The following is a 26730-nucleotide window of genomic DNA, read 5'->3' on the forward strand; positions in this document are numbered from 1 at the left end:
GATACGGTAGCACTACTATCTATTACAGAATTAGAGGAGGACCCGGTTACAGTTGCAAAAAAAGTGAATCTCAAGACAGAGGTGCAGAAACAGAAAGACTGAGCCCTGATGAAGCCGCTTGGTTTGTGTTAACCTCGGCGAAATGCGTTGGCTAAAAGGGATTGGAGTTGGAAAGAATAAAAGAGGACAACGAATTCTTCAAGAGGCCAATTGATTGTTCTATTTTTACTGTGATTTGATTGATATTATTGGATAAGAGAAGTGCTGTAATTACTGGTTATAATTTTTGGTCAATCCTAGGATTGCAGAGGGAGAAGTAGGGTGTTCTCTTCTCCAAACTTCATTGCAAGCACCCAAGAGACTTAGGAGGTATTGTACACATCTAACAGTGAATTATTCCATGAGCGCCAAAATTCTCCCATAAAACACCCAAAGGATTATTCAATTGTCTGTACGGAGGGTGGCTCTGGGAACACTAGAGTAAGTAGGTAAATAATACGTTCCTGGTAAAATGAGTGATAACTCAGGAAGGGATAAAATGGCAGCTGACCTTTTCGACAACCTGTGCAAAGGCAGTACTGTAACTCAAGCTATCAAGAGTGGATTACAACAAAAGGATGAGGAGTTACGTAATAAATTTATCAAACTAGAGAGGTTGAAGAGATCCGAAATGTCAAAATGGTGGGACGGTGCCACCCTTAAACAATATGTAAAACTAGGCAGGGTACCGAGAGGTTTACGCTCACAAATCATGCCCACATACGATGGCCTCGATGAGGATCCGTTGGGGGTATGGGAAAAGGAGCTAACCTCCAGTTCAATAAAACTCATGGACAACCTAATTGAGAATTCGGATAGAAAAGTAGCTAAATTTCAAGCTGAGATCGCCCAACTAGAGGATGAATCGCAGCCCTTAACTTACTTGACCCAACACTCAAGAACTATGAGATCCTAAAGGGTGTAATGATTAATCATCAAAATGACATGAAACAAAGGTAGGCGCTTAAATTAAAACGCGATGAAATTGACTAGAGCAGTGGAAGAATTTTGACATTCTCTAAAAAATATGATTATATGATGCAGACAGATAAGAACAAACAGTCTGCAGAAGCTATTTCTATTAGCTCAAGTAACACCTCCCTGAGCAGTATTCCAATCAGTAGCAGCGATACAGAAGGGGCATCCAGCTCAGGGGTGAGACAACTACTCCCTTTAGGGAATTTCTCCTTCCTGCAGGAGGTAAACAGAATAAATAGAGGCAACCGGGAACAGGTTAAACGCCTGGGACCCATAGGAAAACAAGAAGAGGAAAGAAAGGAAGGAGCAGTAGGGGGTCGGCAGGAATGAAAACAAGGTCATGGGACAAGAAAGAATGAGTACGGAATGGGATAAAGAGGTGGAGGTGGTAAACTTATCAACAATATCACTTTCTTAAAATATGAAAGATTTACTTAAGAAGGGCTTAGGCTATTGCCCTACTGTAAAAGGTAATCTATGTGACACTAAGATCGATCTATTTAAGTATATTGGACGATTGCAATTAAAAAGACATTTTGCTCAAAACCCAAAGCGAAATAAAAAGAATGATGTTCAATCTTGTAGTATGGTGCCTTTCACATCTACTGTAAATGATGTTCAAGATACGGTAGCACTACTATCTATTACAGAATTAGAGGAGGACCCGGTTACAGTTGCAAAAAAAGCGAATCTCAAGACAGAAGTGCAGAAACAGAAAGACTGAGCCCTGATGAAGCCGTTTGGTTCGTGTTAACCTCGGCGAAACGCGTTGGCTAAAATGGATTGGAGTTGGAAAGAATAAAAGAGGACAAAGAATTCTTCAGGAGCCCAATTGATTGTTCTATTTTTACTGTGATTTGATTGATATTATTGGATAAGAGGTGTGCTGTAATTACTGGTTATAATTACTATTAGTAAGGGAAGGAATCTTCCTAATAGCGCATAGCAAAACCTATTTTGCAAGTTGCTAACTGATTAGCGAGTTGCAAAATAGGTTTTGTACATGGGCCCAAGGTTTTTAGTGTACACAAATGGTTCTAAAACCCATTTGCACACGCTAAAAACCGTTGTATATCTGACCATTGGCCTTATGCTTGGGGGTGTAAATTCATACTTTTCTGAAGAGGAACTGTTATAGTTAGAAAAACAATATTCAAAAAGTTCTTGTACATAAAATAAGATAAGCAGTATAAAACATGCGATTGCATATGATAGTGGGATGTGATGATAAGTCACCTCATCTGCAGCCGAAGAAGTTAAGTGTGTGCAGACATAGCAATCTTTAGCATCTAAAGCGTGTTGTGTGTTCCTGATCTGATCTAAAATATACATTTATTGAAAACTCTTATTGGAATAGTCTACAAACAAAGGGACTAATTTAGAGCTCAGTGGACCGGTTACTCCATCACAACAGTAACAAATATCCCTCCGCTGAAATATAAATCTCATAGGATATAATTGAATTGATAGTTTGGTGAACGGATATCCGTCACCGTTGTGACGAAGTAACCTGTTGCCGAGATCTATATCAGGCCCAAAACTTTACATTTAGTTTTATCTATTGTGCGTGTAGGTGTAGAGACAGGTATCTGTATCTCTGGTGTAAACATAAATCCCACTAACAGTGTTATGATTACTAATAATATAAATAATAAAGTGACAACTACAATAATGCTACATCTAGCTTTGTTAAGGAAACACATGTTTGTCTATAGTCAGACCTTTCATAGAATATAGCAGCAGGCTGAGTCCATTCTCTGCCCTAACTTCGACATGTGCAAAAAGTCAAACTTGTTGACAATTGACTTGCAATTATTTCATTCAGCAATAATTGTTTGGAGTCATCCCTAACCTTACTCCATCTTCTTCAAAATGTTATCCCTACTCTTCTATTGCAACTTTGGGCCTACGGAATTCTTCTTAAATCTTTGTTATTGTTTTTATTTGTTCCTTTTTGTTATTTCAATGTTTTTTTAACTTATTTGACTTTTAACACAGTTAACCACTTGGGGGCAGATGTATAAAACTATTTTTTTGTCGCAAACGCTGCAATTTGCAAAGTAGCAGCGTTTGCGACAAAAAAATCGGGAAATGCGATGTATTATTGAAATCGCATCGCAAAATTAGCGATTCCTTAACTTTGTGTGAGCATTTAAGGAATCGCAAATTGCGATTCCTTAAATGCTATGTATGAAGCACCCTAGTTGTGCGATTCTTAATTAAGAAATTGCAAATTACCACCAACTTGAGGTTGGTGGTAATTTGCGATTTCTTTCACAAATGCACTTTTTGCCATTTGTGAAGGTGCCATGTGGCGCACAAACATGCCCTTAGGGCATGTATGTGCGCCATATGCGCACACCTGTAAATTTCAGGGGTGCATCAGGGTGTCCTTATGAAACCCTTGCACCCTTGAAATAATTCTCAATTTGCGATTCGCTAATTGAGAATCACAAATTGAGAATAACTTCCCATTCATTCCTATGGGCCTCCTGGCCCACAGAAATGAATGGAAAATTATTCCTTAATTGCGAATTCGCAATTTGCTATTCGCAAATAAGGAATATTAAGAAATCGCAAAAAAATTGTGATTTTTTAGATACATACCATTTTGCAATTCTCAAATAGCGATTCTCAAGTCTCAAGTTCAAATCATAATGTTTGTCAAGTTCTCAATTGCAATATCTGGTGCAAATATTTTGTTTTAATTAATGCTGTTTATCAGTGTGGGGGCTTAAACAACTCAGAGCTGAATACATTTCGACTTTGATTTGAACCATTTGGCACATCTCTTGAACAGTAAATTAATTCTGGTACTGAATAACTTCAACAAGGTACTCTTGTTCTTTTGGATCTCAATAGTGTCTGTTGTTCCTTCTCTGTTTCACTTATGCCACTTGATTCTATTTCTTTGATGATTGTAGGCTGTATGCATTCAATTGACACACTTGCTCTCAATAAATTTATACCACATGGTTATTCAGATCCCCAGATTAGTCCTTCTTGTTTCACACTCACTCCTTCATCTGGTTGATTCAACTGCCTTTATGATTCTACAACAGTTTTTTCAGGGAGTACTTCCACACCACTCTGCATTATCTCAGGAACTTGTACATGTGCTGTCACAGGTGCATTCTGATTTGGCTCAAATAACACTATTTCTTCATGTGGACAACTTACTCTTTGAGTGAGCAATGTATGCACCCAATTAGGTATCCCAGCACATTTGACAGCACTGTTTTTGATCAGAAGGACTTAATAGGGGCCCCTCCCCAGGCTCAAAACTGGACTTCCGCACATGTTTCTTCATCAAAACCCAGTCACTGGGTTTAAGGTCAAGGCGATTCTCCTGATGTGGATTGGCAGTGGCAGCTCTAACCTGGTAGAAACAGAATTCACCACGCCAGCCAGTCCTTTGCAATAATCGATTATCATGTCATTTGTGATGTTCCAAAGTGCATTTGCAGGAATAGTAGGCATTCTCACCCAGCTGTGAGTTCAGACCTCCGTTTACTTGCTCCACTAATCGTGAAGCCTCAAGACGATAGCTACAGTGTAATGTCTGTTCCACGTACAGCATTCTAAGGACCTCATTATTAAAATGAGTCCCTTAGTCTGACTTTAGAGAAAACAGAAATATCTACCTGGGAATTAGTTCACAAAACAGCAGTTTAGCCAGAGTGAGACTGTAATTTCATTGTTTTGGTTAGGCTTCCACCCATTTAGAAAAAATGCACACTATAACCAGGACGTATCTGAGCCCATTACATATAGGCATCTCAATGAAGTCCAACTTCATTCTATTGAATGGTCCACCTGATCTTCATACATGACTCATGGTTACTTTTGTTCTCCTTCCTACATTTATCTGCTGACATGTTACACCTTTGTGATACAATTCTTTTTCTAGAACTCTGAATCGAGGGTTGAATGAATTCTGTCTAAACAATCTGACCATTACATCCCTTCCTATATGTGCAGGACCATGAAAATATTGTGTCATGGAAACCAACACATTGGCAACACTGGTATTTCATCAGCTGAATTCCAAATCTCATTATCATCCCTAACACAAATTGGTCTGACCCAACCTTGTTGTTCTGCTCCTGAAACATCTTCTTGCAATATTTTAATCTCTTCCCAAGTATCAGCTACAGACAACAACATATCAATCTGTCAATCAATCAGTATTTGTTTTGTGCAACACTATCAACCCTTAGGGGAATATAGGCGCTGTGGGTGTGACATCTCCATCAAAGAGCCATGTCTTAAGTTTCTTTCTGATGTTCGCCAGGAAGGGTGCTGCTTGAAGATGGAGGGGTAGGTCGTTCCAGGTCTTGGCGATGATGTAGGATAAGGAGTAACCCCTGATGTGACTGCGATGGATCCCTGGGTGTGCACAGGTTATCGAAGAGGAGTGCAGGTATCTTGCGGGAAGGTGGAACTTCAGTCTTTGGTTGATGTAGGCCAGTCCTTGATCATGCAGAGCTTTGTAGGCGTGTATGAGGATCTTGAACTGGCATCTCTTCTGGATGGGGAGCTATTAATGATTTCTGAGGTGGGAGGATGTGTATCCATTTAGGCTGGTCCAGAATGAGTCGGGCTGCAGCATTCTATATGGCCGGGAGTCTTTTAAAGAGCTGGGAGGAGATGGCAGAGAGAAAGCGTTGTCGTAGCCAAGGCAAGTGATGACAAGGGCCAGAGTGAAGGTCTTTCTGGTGTTGATTGGCATCCATCTGAAGATTTTGCAAGGGGTGTAGAAGCAGGAGGAGGTGACTGTGTTGACTTTCATAGTCAGTTCCATGTCGAGGGGATGCCTAGATTGCATACATGGTCTGTAGGTGTAGATGTTTGTCTGAGTTCTGTTGGCACCCAGTTGTGGTCCCATCCTGCTGTGTTCTTCCCAAAGATCAGTACTTCTTTCTTGTCGGAGTTGAGTTTAAGGCAGGTCTCTCTCATCCAGTTAGCTACGTTGGCTATGGCATTGCAGAAGTTGATCCTGGTGTGGTAGCTGTCTGCATGACCAAGAGGATGAGTTGAGTGCCGTGGCCTTGGAAATCATGTTGAAACCATGGGGTCTGATGATATCTACAAGGGGGGTCATGTAGGTGCAGAAGAAGGTGGGGCTGAGGGATTATCCTTGAGATATGCTGCATAGGATGTCCTTGGGTAACCCACAAGTGCACAATACCGGGCAACTTTGTCTGCATATCAATTTCCAACTGTGACATAATCGTTGCTGGTTCTATATATGGTGCACCTTATCACTCCAACTTCCTGGGGTAACTACAAGCATCCAACAATTATTTTACTAACTCCCCATTTCGGATGGGAGTTCTGGATGATGTCATGAAACCCCTTTGTGACTGTAACTGTCCAAAATGATGGACCACACCAAAGCCATCCTGACTATCTGTAAATATAGTCACTCTCATTTGCATTGAACATGCACTCATAAGGGCAATCAATTCAATCACTTGTGCAAAGGTAACACCTTAAGTCATGAAGCTTCTGCCACTTGTTGGACTATGAAAATTACATAGGCTGGTCTCAAAGTTCCTTCATTATTTCTTAAGCATGAGTCATCCACAATATTTACATTATCTGGCTCACAAAGAGTTCATCTTTTATGTCTGGCCTTGGCTTGGTGCATAAGTCTGTGACATCTAGACAATCATGTTCAAATTCATCCCATCAAACTCACTTTCAGGGGAGGGTAACAGGGTTGCTTGATTCAGCATACAACATCATTTAAGCACAACATACTCAGCTGCAAATGTTTGCTGTTCGTACTTTGTGAGTTTGCTCTTTGTTAAATACTGGGTGATTGTTCAGGTATGCAAAATCTCTGGCGAGTCAGGAACCATCACTGTAAGAGGACGTTTCATCACTTTGCTTTCCCATCTCTCAATACTGACACCGTCTGCCACAACCACTTTAAGGCAGCCAGGCATTCCTGTGGTAACAGGATCAAGAGTAGTCGAAAAGTATGCCACAGGTCTTCTTGAATCTCCATGCACTTGGTTAAGCACTGAGAGAGTGCAGGCATCCCTCTTACTGCAAAACAATGTGAATGTCTTTCTGTAATCTGGTGTTTCTAGTGCCGGGGCACAACAGAAACTTTCTCTCACCTCTAGGAAAGCTTTCAAGCCCTTGTTGTCCGATGTAAGCAGGTAAGGCACATCTTTGCATGTCAACCTCTGTAAAGGCTTGGCCACTAGTGAAAACTTCAGTATCTGTGTTCTGGGTGGATTCATTGTCAGAATCATTTCCACTATGTCTTGTGACATATTTCTGGTTCCCTTCTCAATTCTGTGTCCCAAACATTGGACTTCTTTTTATCAATATTGCAGTTCGCTTGGGGATACTTTTGTCCATGTTCAGCCAAATGATTCAGCAGAGTAATTGTATCCTGTTTGCCACAATCTGGTCATCAATGTACTGTATGAGAAAAAAATTGCTCAGTATCTGAAGAGTCCCAGGATTATTTTTCAAGATCTGATTTAAGATTGATGGACTCTCTGTATACCCTTGTGGAACTTAGCACCATGCCAAAACTCTATTTCCAAACACAAATGAGAAAAAGTACTGGCTGTCCTCATGCAATCGAATAGAGAAGAAGGCATGACAGAGATCCACATTTGTAAACCATTCTGCAGTGCAAGGAACCTGACTAAGTATTGTTGCTGGATTTGGTACCAGGGGATAACATGGACCAACTATGTTATTTATCTTTCAATGATCCTGCACAATTTAGTACTTCCCATTTGCTTTTTGTAAACTCATAACAGGTGAATGTCAAAGACTTCCAACAATTGTTTTTATGATTCCCTATTTTAGCATATTCTCAATCTCCTTTTCCTGCAACTGTCTCTGACGTCGGGTTTTCTTGGGAAAATTGCATTCTGCTTTACTGAAATTCAGACATGTTCTACACCTTTGATCATCCTTTCCTGTAAAGTCCCATACCTGCAGGTTTACTGTATCTTTTAAATCAAGAGGCAAGTCCTCAATTATTCTCACTGGGTACATTCCTGCATCTGTTCTTTGTCATGCCATTTTAAATTTAACATCTTCATCATGTGTTTGGGATTCAACAAATGGCTCAATTTAATTTGCACAAAAGATCCCTTCCTAACAGATTTACAGGACTAGAAACATATATTAAAAATTGATGGTTCTCCTCAAACTACCCTTTTTTTACAGGCACATTCTCTGAAACAGGATGTATTGTGTTTATTTGTAACACCTACAACTTGGATCTTTTTTCCCTATAGGCGTAGGTCTGGGACTTCCTCTGTTCTAACAGCGAAATGGGTAGCTCCGGTGCCAATGAGAAATTACACCTGGTGGCCATTAACATCTCCTTCTACAAATGGTCCACTTTGGCCTACCTCTAAGACAGTGCCATGTATGTGATCTTTCTCTCCCCTCAGGCACCATCATTGGGAATTGTCAGAGTCAAAACACAGATTTTTCAGCATTGGGAACTGTTGAAATGGGTTCTGCTTGTGAAATTGGTTTTGATTTGCTCTTGGTACATTATTCATATTAAATCTAGAATATCCCTTGTTCTGTGGCGCCATTGAAGCTTGCAGAGCCTCGATCTTAGGAACTTGTAGCCCTACTGGCATTTGTATTCTCTCATGCAGGCACTTGAATTGGAATATTCCGCATTTTCATTTGATTTACTCCCTATATTTGCCCTTCTCCACCCACTCTATTTGGATCTATCTTCACTCCCTCTTCCAATGCCCAATTGTGTTACAATAATGATAAAGAGTTGACTTATTTATTGCTGCAATATCCATCCCAGAATTTTGGTCCATCGGAACACCTCTGTTCCCTGAGCAACCTGACCTCCAGCTTGAAAACCAATGCCCTGAATTCCCCCAAACGACTGATTCAAAAATCCTTTTTGAGCTAAATTTGTCTGTGCAAGCATACATTTTGCTTTCAGTTTTTTTGGCTTTATATCTTGCTCATCCTTACAGTATTTTGCATACCTCAGGATCTAATCTAAAGGTTTCGTCAGCCAACAAATAGTACTTTGCTGTATGAGTATACTGGTCTCATGTTACAATCCAAGAACAAACTGTGACACAAAACTCCCAATATCAGGATTTTCTTGTCCATTGTGCTGTTTGAACACCTGTAACAATCGTTCATAATAAGCATGCAATGATTCTTTTGTCTCTTGAGTAGTTCTATTGATTTTCAGCCAATCAGTGGCTCTTGCTAGAACTTTCCCTTTTAAAAATGTATTCACCTCATCGTACTTTGTGATTAACACAGGTGAGGGTGCACAAGTATGCATATCTCTCATTGGTTCAAAACGTGGTCATTGTACAGCTATTCAACATTCAGCCCAAAAATCACCTGCCACTACAATGTCAAAGAAAGTATTCATATCTTTCCACAAAACCTTTGACATCTTAATACATTTGTCAACTTGTATATACCACTGTGCAGTATTCTCCGTCAATTTAAGATTTTTTTTGTATATGTTGCAAGATCACCTCTACTACATAGCAGATGCACATAACGTCCGCTTGGTAATTTCCTTATTGGAAATGTAAATGCCTTATCTTCATTTGGAGGTGCTGTTGGTGGCTCAACAGAAGCTTCTTATGGATCTGACAGTTTCTTTTTCTTGTTATGCTGCTTTACCTATTTGCTCTCTAATTTCTCAAAATCACTCCATTTGCAGATGCATCTAACTAATTCCGCAATGTGTAATCTCATCCTTGAAGATCGAGTTGTTAGAATAGCTTCATCATCTAATTGTGCCCTAAAGCTTGTTTGTAATGGGACTCACTTTGAATGATCCACTGAATACTTTCCTGCTAATTAAGTTACTCTGTCATGTGTGGCAGCTGCACGCCTTGTGATTTCTTTACTCAAATATATCTGATAATTTTACTGACAATGTTCCAATTGTAAAATGTCCAGACGACCCCTAATAATTTCTTATAATTCTACCTTTAACTTTGGCAAATCTAAAGGTCTTGCCTTCTCTTGACTTTCAGGTAGTCTCTCTGGTCATTCCATTCTCTTAGTCTCTGAAGTCTCTTCAAATCGCAGGTGGAAACTCCATCCTTAAATTGACCTGTATCCCAGTGCAACTGGTGTTGCAAAGACAATACTCCTTCCTTCTATCAGTGATTTAATATTTTGATGTGGTTTCGAAGCAACGATCTTTGAATTCTGAAATTTTTAGATTAACCGCAGCTACTCTTCCTACAGCTCCTTCAGCCTCAAAATTTGGGACAATATTTATTGGGGCATTCACAACTGGCCTTGCCAATGTTTGTGCTGTTATAACTTGGGGTACTGAAACAGTCACAATCAAAGCAGTAATACATGGATTTATGACAGTATGAGCCACTTCAACAGGTGATGGTGCAATTTGATGCAAATGGTCTCTCATTCTGAATTATATTCGGTTCAACAGGGGCTGTACAAACTATAGCACTAGAAGCCAAATCCTTATCAGTATTTATTCTAGAGGCCACATATGGTGGTGGATGCGAAGACAATAAAGCATCAAGAATGCCATCCCCTGAATCACTATCATTGTCTGTTTTCTTTGCAGATTCTTCCTTATTTCTCTGCTTACGTTTTTTTTACCTTTTCCTGCTGTTATAACTAGGTAGATTCTCACCCCTCAATTATACATTTTCCCCATCTTCGCTGTCCTTCGTCCATTGTGCATCTGCATAATTTCACAGAGCTTTTTTTGCTGAATTCTGATATTTTCCTTTTCTTTAGCATGTGCAGTTCTTTCCCACGCGTTTAGTGCTTCATATTGTGTGGGTCTAGGAGGTTGTTTCATCTCTTATAAATTTTCCATTAAATGTTCAATAAACTTTAGATCAAATGTATCATACTGTGGAAATTTAAATGGACCCTCATTTTCCATAATCGTGCACTATTGACATGTATCTTACGCAGGGAAAGGCCAGGACGGGTTCCCAAAGCAAGCGCCTTGAGACCTTACGGTGAAAGGCGCTATACAAGAACGTATGATTTACGATTTACGATTTTTACTACACGTAATGAGCTGGTGTATCCTCTGGTGGCACCTCTTCACCTTCCCTAACTGGGTCTGTTACATCATCCCTCATCAAATCTCTAAAGGTTTTAAAACATTTTATTTTTACAATAATTGAACAATAAATGCACAATAATAAAATTCAACTTCGATATTTTGATTCTGTTCTCATTCCGTAACCGTCAGTCTCTTTCTCTAATCCTGTTACAACTTGGTGCTTAATGACTCGTTAACTAATCTCTGCATGGTACTTTCACAACAGTTGTCCTGTGCCAGCGTGGCACTCCGTGTCGTCTTCAACCAATTGCAAAATTATAGCAACCGCCCAATCTTAACGTGGCACACTATAACGTATTTTCTCAATCCTTGCAGCAGTTTATCCTCCCTTCCAATTTCTTGTATACAATTTCTACAACCCTAAGCAAGCGTAAAAAACAAATAACTTTGTCTGCTCCACTGACTAAAATCACAGTATTTTAGTCAATACAAGAAACAATCAGTAATAAGGTTTTACCACCTTCTGACTTCCCTACACTTACACACACATGCACAAATGAAATCTTGACTAGCGGGATATCGCCCTAACTGATGTAGCTTCCCCTTTGCACAATAGGCTCCACTAACACCAATCAATATTAGTACAAATAAATCAATGTTATAGTTCCTATATCAATTGTGCAATTCAATGGTACTTCAGGAATCCGCACCACAAAACGTAGCAGACAAACATGAACACCATATCAACTGTTTAATTATATATCCCGGGATCTTAGACTACTGTGATTCCAATGACCACTTCAACTGCTCAACATCTAGCGCTTACACATCACTTATTCTCAAACACTACGATAAGACAAAATCTCAACAAAGACAATAACAATGCATGGCCATATTGATACTCACACCTTCACCATTACAACCACCTTCAAAACAGCACCATGTCTATCTTCAAGTTTGAGCTTCTGGGCTTCGGCATTTATAAACCAAGACTTATTATGACGGTTTTTGTCTCATGACATGAATCATGCGCTGCTACCAACTATTGGAGCACAGGATTTGACCTGTCACTTATTCATTACCAGGGACGCCCTGCTAACAGGCCGATGGATCTTTGTTGTCAGCTGAGACATAAGAATTTGGGCCTCAATATAAATCGCTATTAATTGTCATTAGCTTTATTTCAGTCAAAAGAGAGAATTAAGTAGGGTGGGCTGAACTCACTGAGCTTTACTTTGCGCCATTCTACAGAGTTACACAGGAACTCGGTCAATAACTCCGTAGAGTTCCACCCACCTCTATCCCAAACATTCACATGTTACTATCTGTGTGACAAGCCCAATAATAGAATATATTCATATTTGGACATAAATTGTTGACCCACATTTTGGGCATGCTTTATCATTTGGTTCTATCCATATTTAGGACTGTTTCATCACCTGAGTGTGCTCAGCCTAATGAGGAGGCACGCGTATGTTAGATATGCAGAAGGGTCTAAGTGTATGAAATTATCTTCTCGAACACCTAGATTTATTTAAATAGGGACGTCCCTAATAAGTTTGAAAACATGCAGTAGGATTTATTTGAAGCCTTATTATTCCTACATCCATCAATCAATTTGTTTCTATCATCAGTAAAACAAATACCGGTCAGTGACTTTCTTTTGGACATAAGTTATACCTAACACAACTAATACACAAACATAACATTGACACTCATGTATATTCACATCAGCTTTGTTCATTCAGATGGAAGCTGATTAGTAGGTATTTTCTTAAACACTTATCCTTGATGAATGTTTGACTACTGGGGGTGTCTTTTACTTTCTCATCGGGTGCCCAAACGTTCCCTAAGCTAAGGAACTACCTTTGGCTCATAACCATGTTCATGTGAGTGTACACAAGTGTCAACTGCTCTCTAGGGGTAGGCCAAACTTACAGTGTTTCACCCTGAGGAATTTCACGAAGTTGCATAAAAACGCTGCAAGATTGCTACTCACACTGATATTTAGTGCCAGGAGCTTGTTCTGTGTTGTAAAATTAGCATGAACGGGACAGACAGCATGCTTCTTTCTTCTGCACGAGTAGGTATTCTACTTGAGCAGCAGCTTTCTCAGAACAAATGGTTGCGGCCTGCCACAACCACCACATTAAGAAATCTTGACAGAAGGCGTTCAGCGCCTGCAAAGCGCTTCAGGGTACACAAATTCTCAATCATGCTCCCCAACTAAACGATGGTGAGCCGCATGTGATAAACACTCTGCCATGTGATGGTTGAAGGAGGTTTGCCAGAACTCCACGTTCCAATGGGAACGCAGAGTAGGAAAATCACTGCAAACTCCACCGGCGAAACAAAGTTTATCTCCCGCCCCTACTGCTCTCCAGAATATAACCATTTGCTCTGCCTCCTTTCTATGAAAGACCTGCTAATTCCATTTTGGGCTTTTTGTTTAATTGAGATGTATATTTTTATATTTTTCCAAATGAATTTGATTTTATAAGTAATGGAGACTACAGATAGGATTTACAAAAGAAAGGAATCCATGCTTTATGTTTTAGTCTCATATAGCATCACAGCTTTCTTTCTACAATACTGTTAGTGTCTATTGCACAGGCAATCAATCCAGTGGTTAATAAAATTTGCAACACTTCACTAGAATCTGGACACATGCCATCTAGATGGAAGCAGGCTAAAATTTTGCCACTGCTTAAAAAACCGTCCGCTAACCCGAACATTCCAGAAAGTTACAGGCCCATCTCCCTTCTCCCCGCCTTCTCTAAAGTGTTGGAGAAATATGTAAACTCAGTGATTACTGACTATGTGGAAACCCACAGCCTTCTCCACAGTGGTCAGCCTGGGTTTAGAGCTAACTATATCACAGTGTGTGCCTTACTAGAAGTCTCCGAACACATAAGAGAGAGTTTAGATGGGGGAGGGAAAGCCATTCTGATGCTGTTAGACTTGTCAGCGGCCTTCGATGTTGTGCCCTATGACAAACTATTGGACAGGATCCAGGCTCTTTGTATCGAAGGCTCAGTTTTAAAGTGGCTTGCCTACTATCTGAAGGACAGGGTTCAGGAGGTTTGGATTCCTCATTTTGCTGCTGGACTCTTGAGACTCGAGGTGGGGATCCCTCAGGGCTCCATTTTGAAACCAACATTATTCAATCTCTACATGTCTCCTTTAGCTGTCTTAGCGGAGACATACGGAGCAAAAAGTTTTACATATGCTGACGATACTCAGCTCCTTTTCATCTGTGATAAAGGGAAGAGTTTCGAGGATACAAGATTAGAATTTGCTTCTCAAAAGGGTTTGTATGGTTAAGATCGAACCAGCTTAAATGCAATCAGGAAAAGTTGGAAATTATCTTTTTTGGCACCCAACCGCTAGTCGATTGGAAGCACTGGTGGCCAGAAGATGTGTCGCCACCACTGGCTGCACAACAAAAAATAAAGAATTTGGGCGTTTTGACAGATAACCGCTTATCTATGGAAGTCCAAGTCCAATCTAAGGTGGGAACGTGCTTTAGCCTCCTCAGGATGCTGAGGAAGTTCCTTCCACTCCTGACTTTAGATTACAGAAGATCTGTGGTACAGGCACTGATCACTTCAAGACTGAACTATGTGAATGTACTCTATCTTGGTATTCCTGAATATCTTCTCAAGTGTCTGTAGGTGGCACAAAATGCCAACGCTTGAGACATTTTCAGTCTGAAAGCTAGGACTCATATATCCCTCCTTTTCAGACAGCTCCATTGGCTCCCGGTAAAGAATAGAGTCAGATTTAAAGCTATGGTGCTATTCTTTAAAGCTTTGCATGGAATGGGGGCTAAGTACCTTTGCAGAAGGATCGCACACTACGTTCCTTCCAGAACTTTGAGATCCTCCTCAATGAACCTAGTCACGGTCCCTGGAATTTCTTGTGTCCGGGCTGGGGGCTCTTCGTTTGGATTCCTCGGAGCTCAAGCATGGAATGCGCTGCCCGCTTCACTGAGAGCGGTGACAGATTTAGCTACTTTCAGGGAAGGTCTCAAACTCTGCTCTTTAACCAATAATTGTGAGCATTCTGTCCTCTCTCTCTGATGTCCCAGCTTCCCTTCTTTTCCTTGCAAGTGCAGTTGGTTGGGGGGGTGTATTGTCTGAAAAACAGCTCCTCTTAAACACGGTTTAAACTAGCATGTACCTTCACAGAAAGGTTTGCTTCTATAAGCTTAGGCCCTCACAGATGTATATGTTAATTATACAAACATGTGATATCAGTGTTACCTCAGGATAGATAATGATCATGGATGTAGAATAAAGTCCTGATACCGAATTGCAAATGTGGCACCGTGCATATCACAGCACGGAGTAAACGTGGCAGGATATCACAAAAACGCACAGTAACTTAAGTTGTTCCTCATTTATAGGTGAAAAGGCATAAATTAGTAGAAGTACCACATCTAGCGGTAAGGGTCAAAGGCCCACATGCATCAAGCATTTTTGTAGTCGCAAACGGTGCGATTACTTAAAATCGGCCGTTTGCGAATGCAAAAGTGCTTTTTGGGATGCATGAAGCAATTTTAGAATTCGTAACATTGTTGCGAGTTCTAAAATTGCGGGTGCTTTTAAGAAGTCGCAGATGTGCGATTTCTTAAAAGCAATGCATCATTACTTTCACAAGTGCAAAGTCGCAATTAGGGTGCCAAATTTACCGAGTGGTTGAACCACTCGGTAAATTTGGAAAAAGTGTTTAAAATGCTGCAAATGTTTTTTTTTCTACATTCATGTTTCACACACATATGTCCTTAGGACATGTGTGTGTGAAACATGATGCGAAAAATACATTTCAGGGGTGCATGGGGGGGTCCTTTGGACCCCCCCCTGCACCCATGAAATTTTCAAAGTGCCACTCGCAATTTGCTGATGCCTTCCCATTGACTCCTATGGGCCTTTTGGCCCATAGGAATCAATAGGAATTGCGAAAATGCACTTAAGAATTCGGTATTCATTTGGGATTCGGTAAAAATTGCGATTTTTACCGAATCCCAAATGAATACCGAAAACAATGATGCATAGCATTTTGCACTTCTTAATTTGCGATTCCTTATTTTTCGCAAATTAGGAAGTGCAAAATGTAACAATGATGCATGTGGGCCAAAGTACTTATTATGTATGGAGGGAGAACCCCTTAATTTACCACAGTACTGTATGAGCTTCATTGGCCCCAAGATTTAGGTCACGGCGTAGTTATGATCCAATTAGTAGACACTGAATAATATCATGCTAATGTTCTCTCTTTCTCCTTTCAGGGTTATGTAAAATATTCAGCACTGTTTTATGGATACTACAATAATCAAAGGACCATTGGATGGCTGCAGTTCAGGATGCCATTAGCATATTTTTTGGTTGGAGTTGGCATATTTGGCTACAGTTTGATAGTTGTCATTAGAACGTAAGTAAAAAAATTCTGTTTAAATTTGTGTGCTTAAGTAGACGTATATGGTTAGAAATTTTGCAACCGCATCGTGTTAAATACAAGTGAAAATACTATGCATGACACCCAAATACATAATGAAAAAAGGCCCCTGCAAAACATGAATTATTCCAAATATTTTTAAAAGAAAAATTACAAGCCTCTTGCATTTTTTTTAATTAAAAGTCCAGTTGTGCGATACCAGACACAAAACTGGTTAGGGGAAACTTAACAAGTCTTTGCACTTGCGCAAATGTGGTACAATAGTGACGCAAAATCTAGATAAAGTATTGAGGGGCATATTTATCAATGAGTTGCGTTGCTCTTGCAGCACACAAGGGGGTGTAAGGGAGATACAACAACTGGCTGTCATTTTATATTTATATTTACATCCCATAAAACAAGATACCATAGTCATACGAATGATGCTTAGGTTTGACTTTGAAGAAATATATGTAAAAGAGGAAGCTAATATTGGATTCACCTTGATTTGGATGAATAAATCTTGAAGTGAACAATGCTGGTTCTTTGATTATTGGACACTGTCGTTAAAAGCTACCTCCGAAGAATATGCACAGGTGTAATATACTAAAATGTGATGACTATGGCTTTCTCACAGTAACTAATTAAGAATAAGGGTATTATAACAAGCGGAATTCACTTATACTTCTGCAGGATGATCCAATGGATATTTGGACATGGTTTTACACCTTCAATGTGTTGTGGATTATTTCACAATAATCTAAGGACAATTTTAGTGCAATTTCTTTGATTGGTATTATTTCACATTCTGTTCAGAGCAAGAGAAAGACGCCATCTTTTCATTTCTCTGTCACTATAGTCGTGCATTAATAAAGGTAACTGGTGTTTTGGGTTGTCAAATACTTGAGGGCATTTGTTTTAGTAAGTAGTGGTTCATTTATTTATAAGGGAACTCATGTGTGTTGTGCTGTAGTTGAGGCAAAGAATGAGATTTGTAGATGCCTACTGCATGTGTCCTTTGTGAATGAGTGAGAAATGTTTTTTGAGCCGTAGTATACAGCATTAACCTAGTCAGTAGCTGGATGGTCTATGATGGTCTGAAGTTAAAAGTTTCAAAAATAGGAGTTTTTTTCTCTGCACCCTCCCTGCCTAGTTTCTGATCTTAGGCACTGCCCTTGGTGCTCCAGCTTTCTTAAAACACAGAAGGTATTTATGTATGTGTGGGAAAGTGGAATATTAGTTGAGCTGGATGGGAATCCACCACGGGAAATATCATTAATATCTTGTTAGGTCCAGTAAAGGTTTCTGTATTTAGAGAAGACAGTCTAATCTTAAGAAAAGGGGTGAAGAATTTAAGTCAAAAACAAAACAAAATAAAAGTCCCAATCCAATTTATAAAAGCAGAATATAATTTAATGAACAAAATGACAATAATCTTCTTGTAATCAGAGATGAGGGAGAGAGAAGCTGCGAATCATTCGGCTTCCGGCCACTAGAGATGTAAGTAAAGGGGAATGAATCACTTGTCCTGAATGTTACCTGTGTCGGGGGTTCTTGTCGCCTTAAAAACCCTCATTCACGAAATAATCATGTGTGTGGTATATCTTGTTTCTCCGCTTGTTAGGTTACTTGAAAAGCATCATCATAGGGTCTTGGGTATGCTTTCCTCCACTTGGAGGAAGAACGACTGATATTTACAGTAGTGATTAGCGAAAGTGAGGGTGAGAGTGCAGTGGCATTAAAATTACCTCCATCTGTCGATCTTGATTTTATTGTGTCGAGGATGGGGTACAGGTAAAAACAAAGTGGTGATGCTGTGATAGAAGAGGTACTGGTAGCTGGTCGACATGTTTCAGCTCACGACCAATGGAAAGCACATTGTGGTAACGTGCATAGGTAAGTAGTGCATTTACCCTTCTTCTTTAGTGCGCCTGTTCGCACACTTGCAAGTTATAGATGAAATGGTGACTATAACTTAACAGGAGGTCGTTCGGCTCTGTAAGGAGACTGGAGATCGGACTTCCTCTCAATGGGTCCTCTCAGCAACTTGTGCTCACACGGTAGCATGGTTGGGACAGAACATTGTTGGGCACCACGTCCTGCTGTTTAGGCAAGTATACAGATTTGTGGTGCCTTTCACCAGGAAATGTAGCAATACAGAATAAAAATTATCCCACTTGCTGGGAATAAGAATCAGATTCTCTTTGTCAATCATTGTTTCTCGGACCTCTGGTGAGAGAGTGAAAGGGAGCAAGCTTCTTGGCGTTCTCAGTCTGCCTGCAGTTCTGAACTTGAGGTATGTGAGGTCTTTCAAGCAAGTTCAGCAGGAAAGCTAATCTTTTCCAGGGCATCAGACCTAGTTCTGGCCTTTCGGAAACGGTCATCACAACTCTCAACATGCAAGCAATTTTAAAATATGGTTCATACCGTTCTGAGTTGCTATAGATTTTCCTAAAGTGGAATGGGGCTCCAGCTTATGTTCAAAGTTGTTGGTCATTGACAAGCAGCTCATAGCCGAGAAGTGACAGGGCATTCCCAAAGTAAAACATTTCAGTCATGCAGGTTATGATACAGTTTGCCTGATTCTGGACACAGCATGCCTTGTCCTCCTCACAAAATGCATCTTGGGGACAAGTATCAATGTGGCACCAGGGGTGTACAATTTATAGGGACTTGTTCTGGCGGGATCCTCATTCAATCAAAAATACTACGCCTGAACAAACTTTGAAGCTTTTCCCACTTTGGATGTGTGCTGGAAAGTGCAGAACACATGCAAATTGGGAAAAATTAAGAGAAATAAAAGTATTTCCCCTTTTTAATGCCTGCTTGTTAGTGGTGTTATTGTTTTGGTACAAAACCATGTCTAATATTGTTAATAGATTGGGGTTTACTTAAAAAAACATCAGTGGTTGGCTGCATGGGAAAGTCTGTGTACAATACATGGTTGCCTGGGAATGCCCATGTATCGACCATGGAACGCCCTCTTGATATAAAGTAACCGCTTTGTGTCATTTTTAGACAACTTTCTAGAGCAGCCGGAAAGTAAATAAATAAAAAAAAACATTTTGGGCAGGTTTGCATTATTTTTGTGATGCAAACATAACATTTGGCCCATAGCTTTTTTAACTTCTATGCAATAAAAACGTTTTTCTTTAACCTGTTTTATTGTATGCCATCATTTAAAGCTAGTGGTTTGCAAACATTGAGCAATATACTTTTAATATGTGTGTTTATGTAAAATAAAGGTTATCGATATCCATCTGGTTATATTTAGTCTCTTGAAGCCTACAATAAATGAAAAGGACATCCCTAGCGTTAATGGTCCACGGAGATTCTCACACAATACCGATTGTTCGTGGTGGATTGCTTCTTTTATCTTCCTGATTTCTTCCTCCATCCCATGTTAGGACATGATAGTAGATACAAACAAAAACACTTTTTCTTTAATGTAAAGTTACGACGAACGAGAATCTTTGGGGGGCAGATTTACAAGAAACTGACGCATCTGTAGAGATGCGTCAGTTTCCCTGCGCCTGCCAGCGATACCATGGATGCACCATATTTCTCAATACGGTGCACTATGGCGCAAGGATTGACAGCTGCGTCAGTTTGCCCAAAAGTCACGCATTGCTGGAGAAGTGTCACAAGCATGAAGCAACTCCAGCAATGCATGTTGAGGCCTGTACTTATTGTACTGCATCACAGATATACTGGAGTGACCTCACTAACACACTCTCTGAGATGTTATCAGAACAGATCCCTAATACTCCCTTGGTGTGCATTTTAGGAGTCAGGAAACTTAAACATGCCAGACGCAGGAAATTCTTGCCAGTCGCACTATTGCTTACTAAGAGACCCATAGCGATAAGAAGGGGAAGCAAGAGACCTCCTAGACTTAAAGACTGGATTGCAGATATGACCTACTGCAAGGCAATGTTAGAGACCTACACAGAAGACATTCCACAAGCCTCGAGGCCCAGAGATTTCTGGGAACCACTCGTCCAATACTGGTCCATCCTGTCGGAACATCTGGAAAGTAACAACTTATTTGAGCCAAACCAAGCTGGGTTCCGTGCGAATCACAGCACGGAACTCGTTATGTTGTCTATTCTGGATGAATTGAGGAACAGGGCAGATAAGAAAACTCCAAGTGCCCTGGCGCTGTTAGACCTCTCCGCGGCATTGGATACCGTCTGTCATAAACAACTATTGTCGCGGATGATGGATTTCGGCATTTTGGGCATGGCACACGCCTGGCTCTCCTCCTTCCTTCAAGGGAGGTCACAGAGAGTACAGCTTGGTGACCTTCTTTCCACCACTACATCGATCACCTGCGGAGTGCCACAAGGGTCTGCCCTGTCGCCCCTCCTTTTTAACATCTACTTACAACCCCTGATTAGACTGCTCAACCAGATGGACTGCCAGGTGTACAACTATGCGGATGACACCCAGATAGTGATCCAACTAGATGATGGTCCGGGTGCTCTCGTAAGACTGCAAAACATCTTGAAGTACACAGCCAATTGGATGTCCAGAAATTCCTTAAAAATCAATCCGGACAAGACCGAGGTACTGCCAATTACCATCGCAGGGAACCCATGGAATGAGCATTTCTGGCCAAGAGAACTAGGGTCATCTCCGGAACCAGCAGCTGTGGTCAAGAGCTTAGGCATCCAGGTGGATGGTAAGCTGTCTATGCAGAAACAAGTTAGGACGGTGGTGGGGACCTGTGTCGGACTCCTTCAACAACTTAGGAAAGTCTCACCTCTGTTGTCCTTTTCCACTCTGAGGCGAGCGGTCTCCGCCACGATCCTGGCTAGGTTAGATTATGGCAACTCCCTATACATAGGGCTGCCGCAAAAACTCCTGAAGAAGATGCAGGTTGTCATGAATTACGCTGCTAGGCTCATTTTTAAAAAGCCAAGGAATACCCATGCATCCCACTTATGCAAGAACTGCACTGGTTGCCGGTTAAGCAAAGGGTAATGTTCAAAGGGATGTGCATTGTTCACAAAGCCCTGTACGGTTAAGGCACCAACCTATATGAAATCTCGCCTAATTCCCTATAGTCCAGCTAGGATGCTTCGATCTGCTGACGCTTCCCTCCTTACTCAACCACGCTGTAGATTAGCCACAGTGGGTGGTCGTGCCTTTTCCTATTTACTCCCAGCAGCCTGGAATAAGCTGCCAATGGAATTGCGGAAGGAGACTAATTTGTTGTCCTTCCGAAAAAAACTAAAAACAGGGCTTTTCCAGCAAGCATGGGGTGATTTGTAAGTTTTTATGAACAGTTTGTCCTCCACGGTACTTGATGTTTTGATCCAGACAAAGCGCTTAGAGACCCCTGGGTTATAACGCGCTATATAAATTGAAAAAAAAACAAAACCTAAATACTGACCTATACGATCACACTTTACCATACAAACATGATAGGCGTAACATACATGTAACAGACACAATATATGGTGCAAAGAAGCGGACCTAGTGGGGGTGAAGATATTCTTGTGCATCAGGTTATCGTCTGCCAAAACATGGAGCTGAAAAAGTGATAAATTATATGTATATGGTACAGATTGTACTCCCATGTGATATGTAAAGCTAATATATGGTAATTGCAATGTTTTCTTCATGCTATGTAACTACTGTTTGGAAGGAAAAAATTAAATACTAAGGTACTCCGAAGTAACTCTCCTCCAATTCCTACTGTACTCTTTAGGAATGGACGTGACTCTACCAGTGCTGATCAGCTGAAATAGAAAGGGATCAAAAAGTGATCTGACCATGCTACAGGTAGCTGCAAGTGAACAATGATCTCAGGTAGATTTGTACAAATCAAGTCAAGAATATTGCCTGCCTTGAGGGTAGGGTGGAATACAAGTTGTAGCAGATTACAACCCGCCAGTGTGGAGATAAAGTTGGAGCTATGCGGACAGATGAGATTATCCACATGCAAATTCAAATCCCCTAGTATAATAAAATTGGGATAACGTATACTAGCCTGGGTGATGTAATCAGCCAGGATGGGGATTTGATTAAGGCAAGAGTTGGGAGGTATATAAAGTAGCAGACCAGAGCAGGAAGAGGACGCCGATAGTCTGATACAAAAAGATAGACCCTCAATGGAATCTTACTGATAAAAGTTAGAGGCTACCAACTCCCACCTTGTTTTATATTTATATATGATAGCTACTCAACCACCCAATTTCCCATTTTGCCTGTTAGCACAGACTATGCCATGGGTACATTGTTGACGAAGCAGTTGAGTGATGCAACTGCAGCGCTAAAGTGTCACAAAGGGCTTGTAAATCTGCCCCTGTTTTTTCTGTAGTACTTTTGACTATAACGTTAGTCTAATTCATGACATATGCCATATATGTAGTGTAGAGATTTCACACGGATCAGTTCTTCTTTATCAAGAACTTGAACTTTTTTTATTTTAACACTTTAATATTTTGTGTAGTTCATTCTGCTTTCCTGTCATCTCACAAGAGAGATTCCCCATCTTCTTACAGTATATTTATTCGCTTGCTAACCACACACCAATGGTATTAATGCACATCAATCACTATCTATGATTTTTGAGCTTACAATTATATCACCAGTATCATTTTTCAACTTCCCATAATGTTTTAATTCTTTTCTAAGACCCTTCCATGCTGCATCAAGCAAATAAATCCCCCATCCTTAGTACTTTTTACCTGGTAATGTTAGTCGTATTATTTTTGTTGCCTATGTGCTTTTCGAAGTTATACTTTGATACCATTTAATATTTTTTAACTTGACCAATTCATGCTAAGAAAACCAGTCATAGATATACAATCCCATTAATGTAGTAATTTAACCATTAATAGACTATCCCATCAATACACTAATATTCTTTATAGTTAATAATTCTAAATTAATCAAGTCCTATAACAAATTTCACACTAAGGACAATGTTAGTCATCAATGTGCTTTTTCAGGCATCATGGCATGTTTCAAGTTTAAGTTGTTATAGTTTGGAATTTAATATGTAGCACAGTCTACTTGTGATAGATGCACCATCCCATTAGGTTTAAGGCTACAGTTCTATTAGCAAGTATCATTTAAGAGTAGATTGTATTTACAAATGTTACCTGGTCCTTCCAGGATGGTTGAATGGAATCTACAGATGGTCCAGAACATGGAAATGAGGCTGGTTGTTGGCCTGTGGAAATGTGACCATTTATCAAAAGCACATTGAGCTTGCACTGGCTCTTTCTTGCTCAACTGCTCTATTTAAAGGTTGGACACATCATGCTACATTGGGTCTTTTGGTTAAATCCCTTCAGTCAAGTGTCTCTTGAGGACTTCCCAAATCAAAAAGAATTGCATAGGAGCCTTTTCTATTTTAGTGTCTCAGCTAAGAAATCAGATTCCACTTTCCCCCAGCAGATTGAAAATCACAATACCTTGACAGTACACAGGCTTTCATTTGGTTAATTGGTTGCTGGTTGTCCGAGGGGCTTGTGGTACAGTTAGTTCTATTGCCAGGATTCTCAGGGTATATGTGCCTTCACTGAGGGATATGCCATGGGGACTCGTTGGAGGGTTACACGGGATGGTCAGATAGGTGGCATCAGGCATTCAGTGTCTATTGGAGGACTGTGTACTATGCTATAGAGGACCAGGAAAGGGTTCCAAGACCAGGCCAGTTAGGGTGCCGCAAACATGGACCATTATGCATAGAATCTTTGAGAATGGAAGGGAGACTTAATCCTCAAGAGGTCCTAGTCCAGGATTAAAGTGTTGCTCAACTGTGTTATAGGATTTGGATGCCATCTCACTACATGATCTACCTGCGTTTTGGGATGGGAAGAAAGAGGTTCACTTTTAGGTCATCAATGAGTCTAACCATCATCAAGAAAACGTGGGGATCCAACATCCAATTCCTGAAGTCCTACATATTTATTTATTTATTTATTTTTAGAGTTTTCTACAGCACGGACCGGACCCAGGGAAGGGTATCAGAATGCTTTACACTGAGGGCACAATACGAATAAAACAATTAGCAAAAAGAATAGCATACATAAGATCAACTTATTTTACAAAGTTTGTAAGGTCCCAGGCATGAGAGTATTTCTAAGCAACAGGTCAAGAGCAGCGAAGGTGTCTTTCGAGGGATAGAAGGGGCAAGTTTAGGGTATGCATCTGGAATGGTCCATGTGATAGTTTACAGGAGGAATTTGCACATAAGGAATGGTTTTGCTTCTTTTTTTAACAGAAGAGTAGAGGAGATTTTTCTGATGTAGGAGGGAAGCGAGTTCCATATTCTTGGTGCTGCTCTGGAGAATGCTCTGTCAGAGTTTTTTTTCATTCTAAAGCGGGAGGGTTTCAGGAGTAGATTATCAGCACTCCTTGAATGTCCGATTCCTCCAGATAAGGTCAGTTTTTGGGATAGGTACTGGGGAGTATTGTGGTGAAGCGCTTTGTGAGTGATGCATGCCATTTTTTGGTGGATTCGAGTTTCAAAAGGAAGCCAGTTGAGCGCTTTCAGGTGTGGCGATATGTGTTCAAATTTCCTGGATCCTGTTAGGAGACAGGCTTTTAATGTGGCGGTTGAGATTGTGGGAAGTCTCGTGAGGGTGGTGCATCCGTACTCCAGCCTTGAAATGTCTAAGGACTGAACTGCAGTTTTGAGGTCCTGGTTATCGATGAAAGGTTTCATCTTCCTGAGATAACTGAGGTGAAAGCGTGCGTTTTTAGCTAACAGGTTTATGTGTGTTTGCATGTTAAGGTTCTTATCTAGAGTAATTCCAAGTGATTTGGTGGAGTCCACCAGAGTTGGCGTGCAGTTAAGTGCAGTGATCAGCTTGGACCATTCCTTTGTCTTCTGAGAGCTATTAGGGGGGAGATTAGAAGAAACTCATTTTTTGTGAGTTTAGCTTGAGGAAGTTGGTTGTCAGCCAGTGGACGGTCTTTTCTAGTGTCATGTTCATCGATATTATGTCTTCAATGGAGGAAATCTTGATGTAGAGTTGAGTGTCGTCCGAGTACATGTGGTATGCTATGTTTGCCTGTTGTAATAGTTCAGTTAGCAGTTCGACATATAGGTTGAATAGGGGAGGGGATAGGGTATAGCCTTGTGGTACACCCAGAGGGTTTGGTGAGGAGCGAGAAAGATTTTTGTTCACCATGAAAGATTGTGTTTTGTTTTCCAGAAAGGATTTGAACCATTGAAAGACTGAGCCAGATAACCCCATTCTATTTTCCAGTCTTTTCAGAATGTTGTCATGATTGACTGTGTTGAAGGCTGAGGAGAGGTCAAGCAGGACTAGAAGACAGGTTTTGTTGCAGTCAAGAGCAAGGAGGGCGTTGTCGACTACATGTAGAATGGCTCTTTCTGTGCTATGGCTGGGTCTGAAACCTGATTGGTGGGTGTTCAGAAGGTTGAAGTGCATGATGTCTTGGTTCAGTTGTTGTGGAACACATTTTCCCAGGACCTTGGCTAGCATTGGAATGTTAGTTATGGGTCAGACATTGTTGGGGTCGGAGGAGTTCACTGTCGGTTTCTTTAGTATAGGGGTGACTTGGGCTGTTTTTAGGCAGCCCAGTATGTGCCCTTGCGCTAGCGAGGCGTTGATGATTTTGGTCCAGAGATGGGAGATGACTTGGTACATGTGGGGAAGGCAATTTGAAGGGACTGGGTCATTGGAATGGTTGTTGAGTTTGGTGGTTGCTAATGTTTTGGTGATGTCATTAAGATCGTGAAGTTTGAAAGTGGACCAGTGAGAGTTATTTTTTTGCAAAAGTAACTCGGGTTGTTCAGGGATTTCAGCTTTAGAGTACTTTGGGGTGGTTGAGTTCACTGCGGGCATGGTAAACTCGAGTTAGAGGGAGTTTGTTTTTGCTGTGAAAAAGCAGGAAAATTCTTCACTGCTAAGCTGTGATTTTGCGGTCAAGAGAGAGGATTTAGCCAATTTGTCAGATTGTTGTTTTAGAATGTCAAAGAGTTTCTTTGGTCTGTTCTTGGCATTGTCTATTTCTGATCTAAAGATGTCTTTTTTTAATTGAAAAATACAGGAGTTTCTAGCTTGCTGAAGTAATTGGAGATGGAGAGGGGAGTGATGCTGTCACAATTTCCATTCTGATGATTTAAGTTTACGTCTTTCTTCATTTAGGGCTCCGTTAAACCAAGGGTTTTTATCTTTGCCTGGAATTCGTTTGAGCTTAGGTGGGGCAGCTTGGTTAAAGATCTTGGTCATCGT

The 26730-nt window shown here is 40.6% G+C and overlaps 1 protein-coding gene across 1 annotated transcript in view; it reads left to right on the forward strand.

Annotated features, from left to right (window-relative positions):
* Nucleotides 1-26730, forward strand: part of LOC147727212 (transmembrane channel-like protein 2-B) — a 748500-nt gene that overhangs the window by 294150 nt on the left and 427620 nt on the right. Inside the window, exon 8 of the mRNA XM_086963588.1 lies at nucleotides 16359-16501. Coding sequence (XP_086819714.1) covers nucleotides 16359-16501 — 143 coding nt within the window. The remainder of the gene's footprint in view (nucleotides 1-16358; nucleotides 16502-26730) is intronic.

The sequence above is a fragment of the Lissotriton vulgaris genome, chromosome 3_1 (genome assembly GCF_964263255.1).
Source record: "Lissotriton vulgaris chromosome 3_1, aLisVul1.2, whole genome shotgun sequence".
Lineage (NCBI taxonomy): Eukaryota > Metazoa > Chordata > Amphibia > Caudata > Salamandridae > Lissotriton > Lissotriton vulgaris.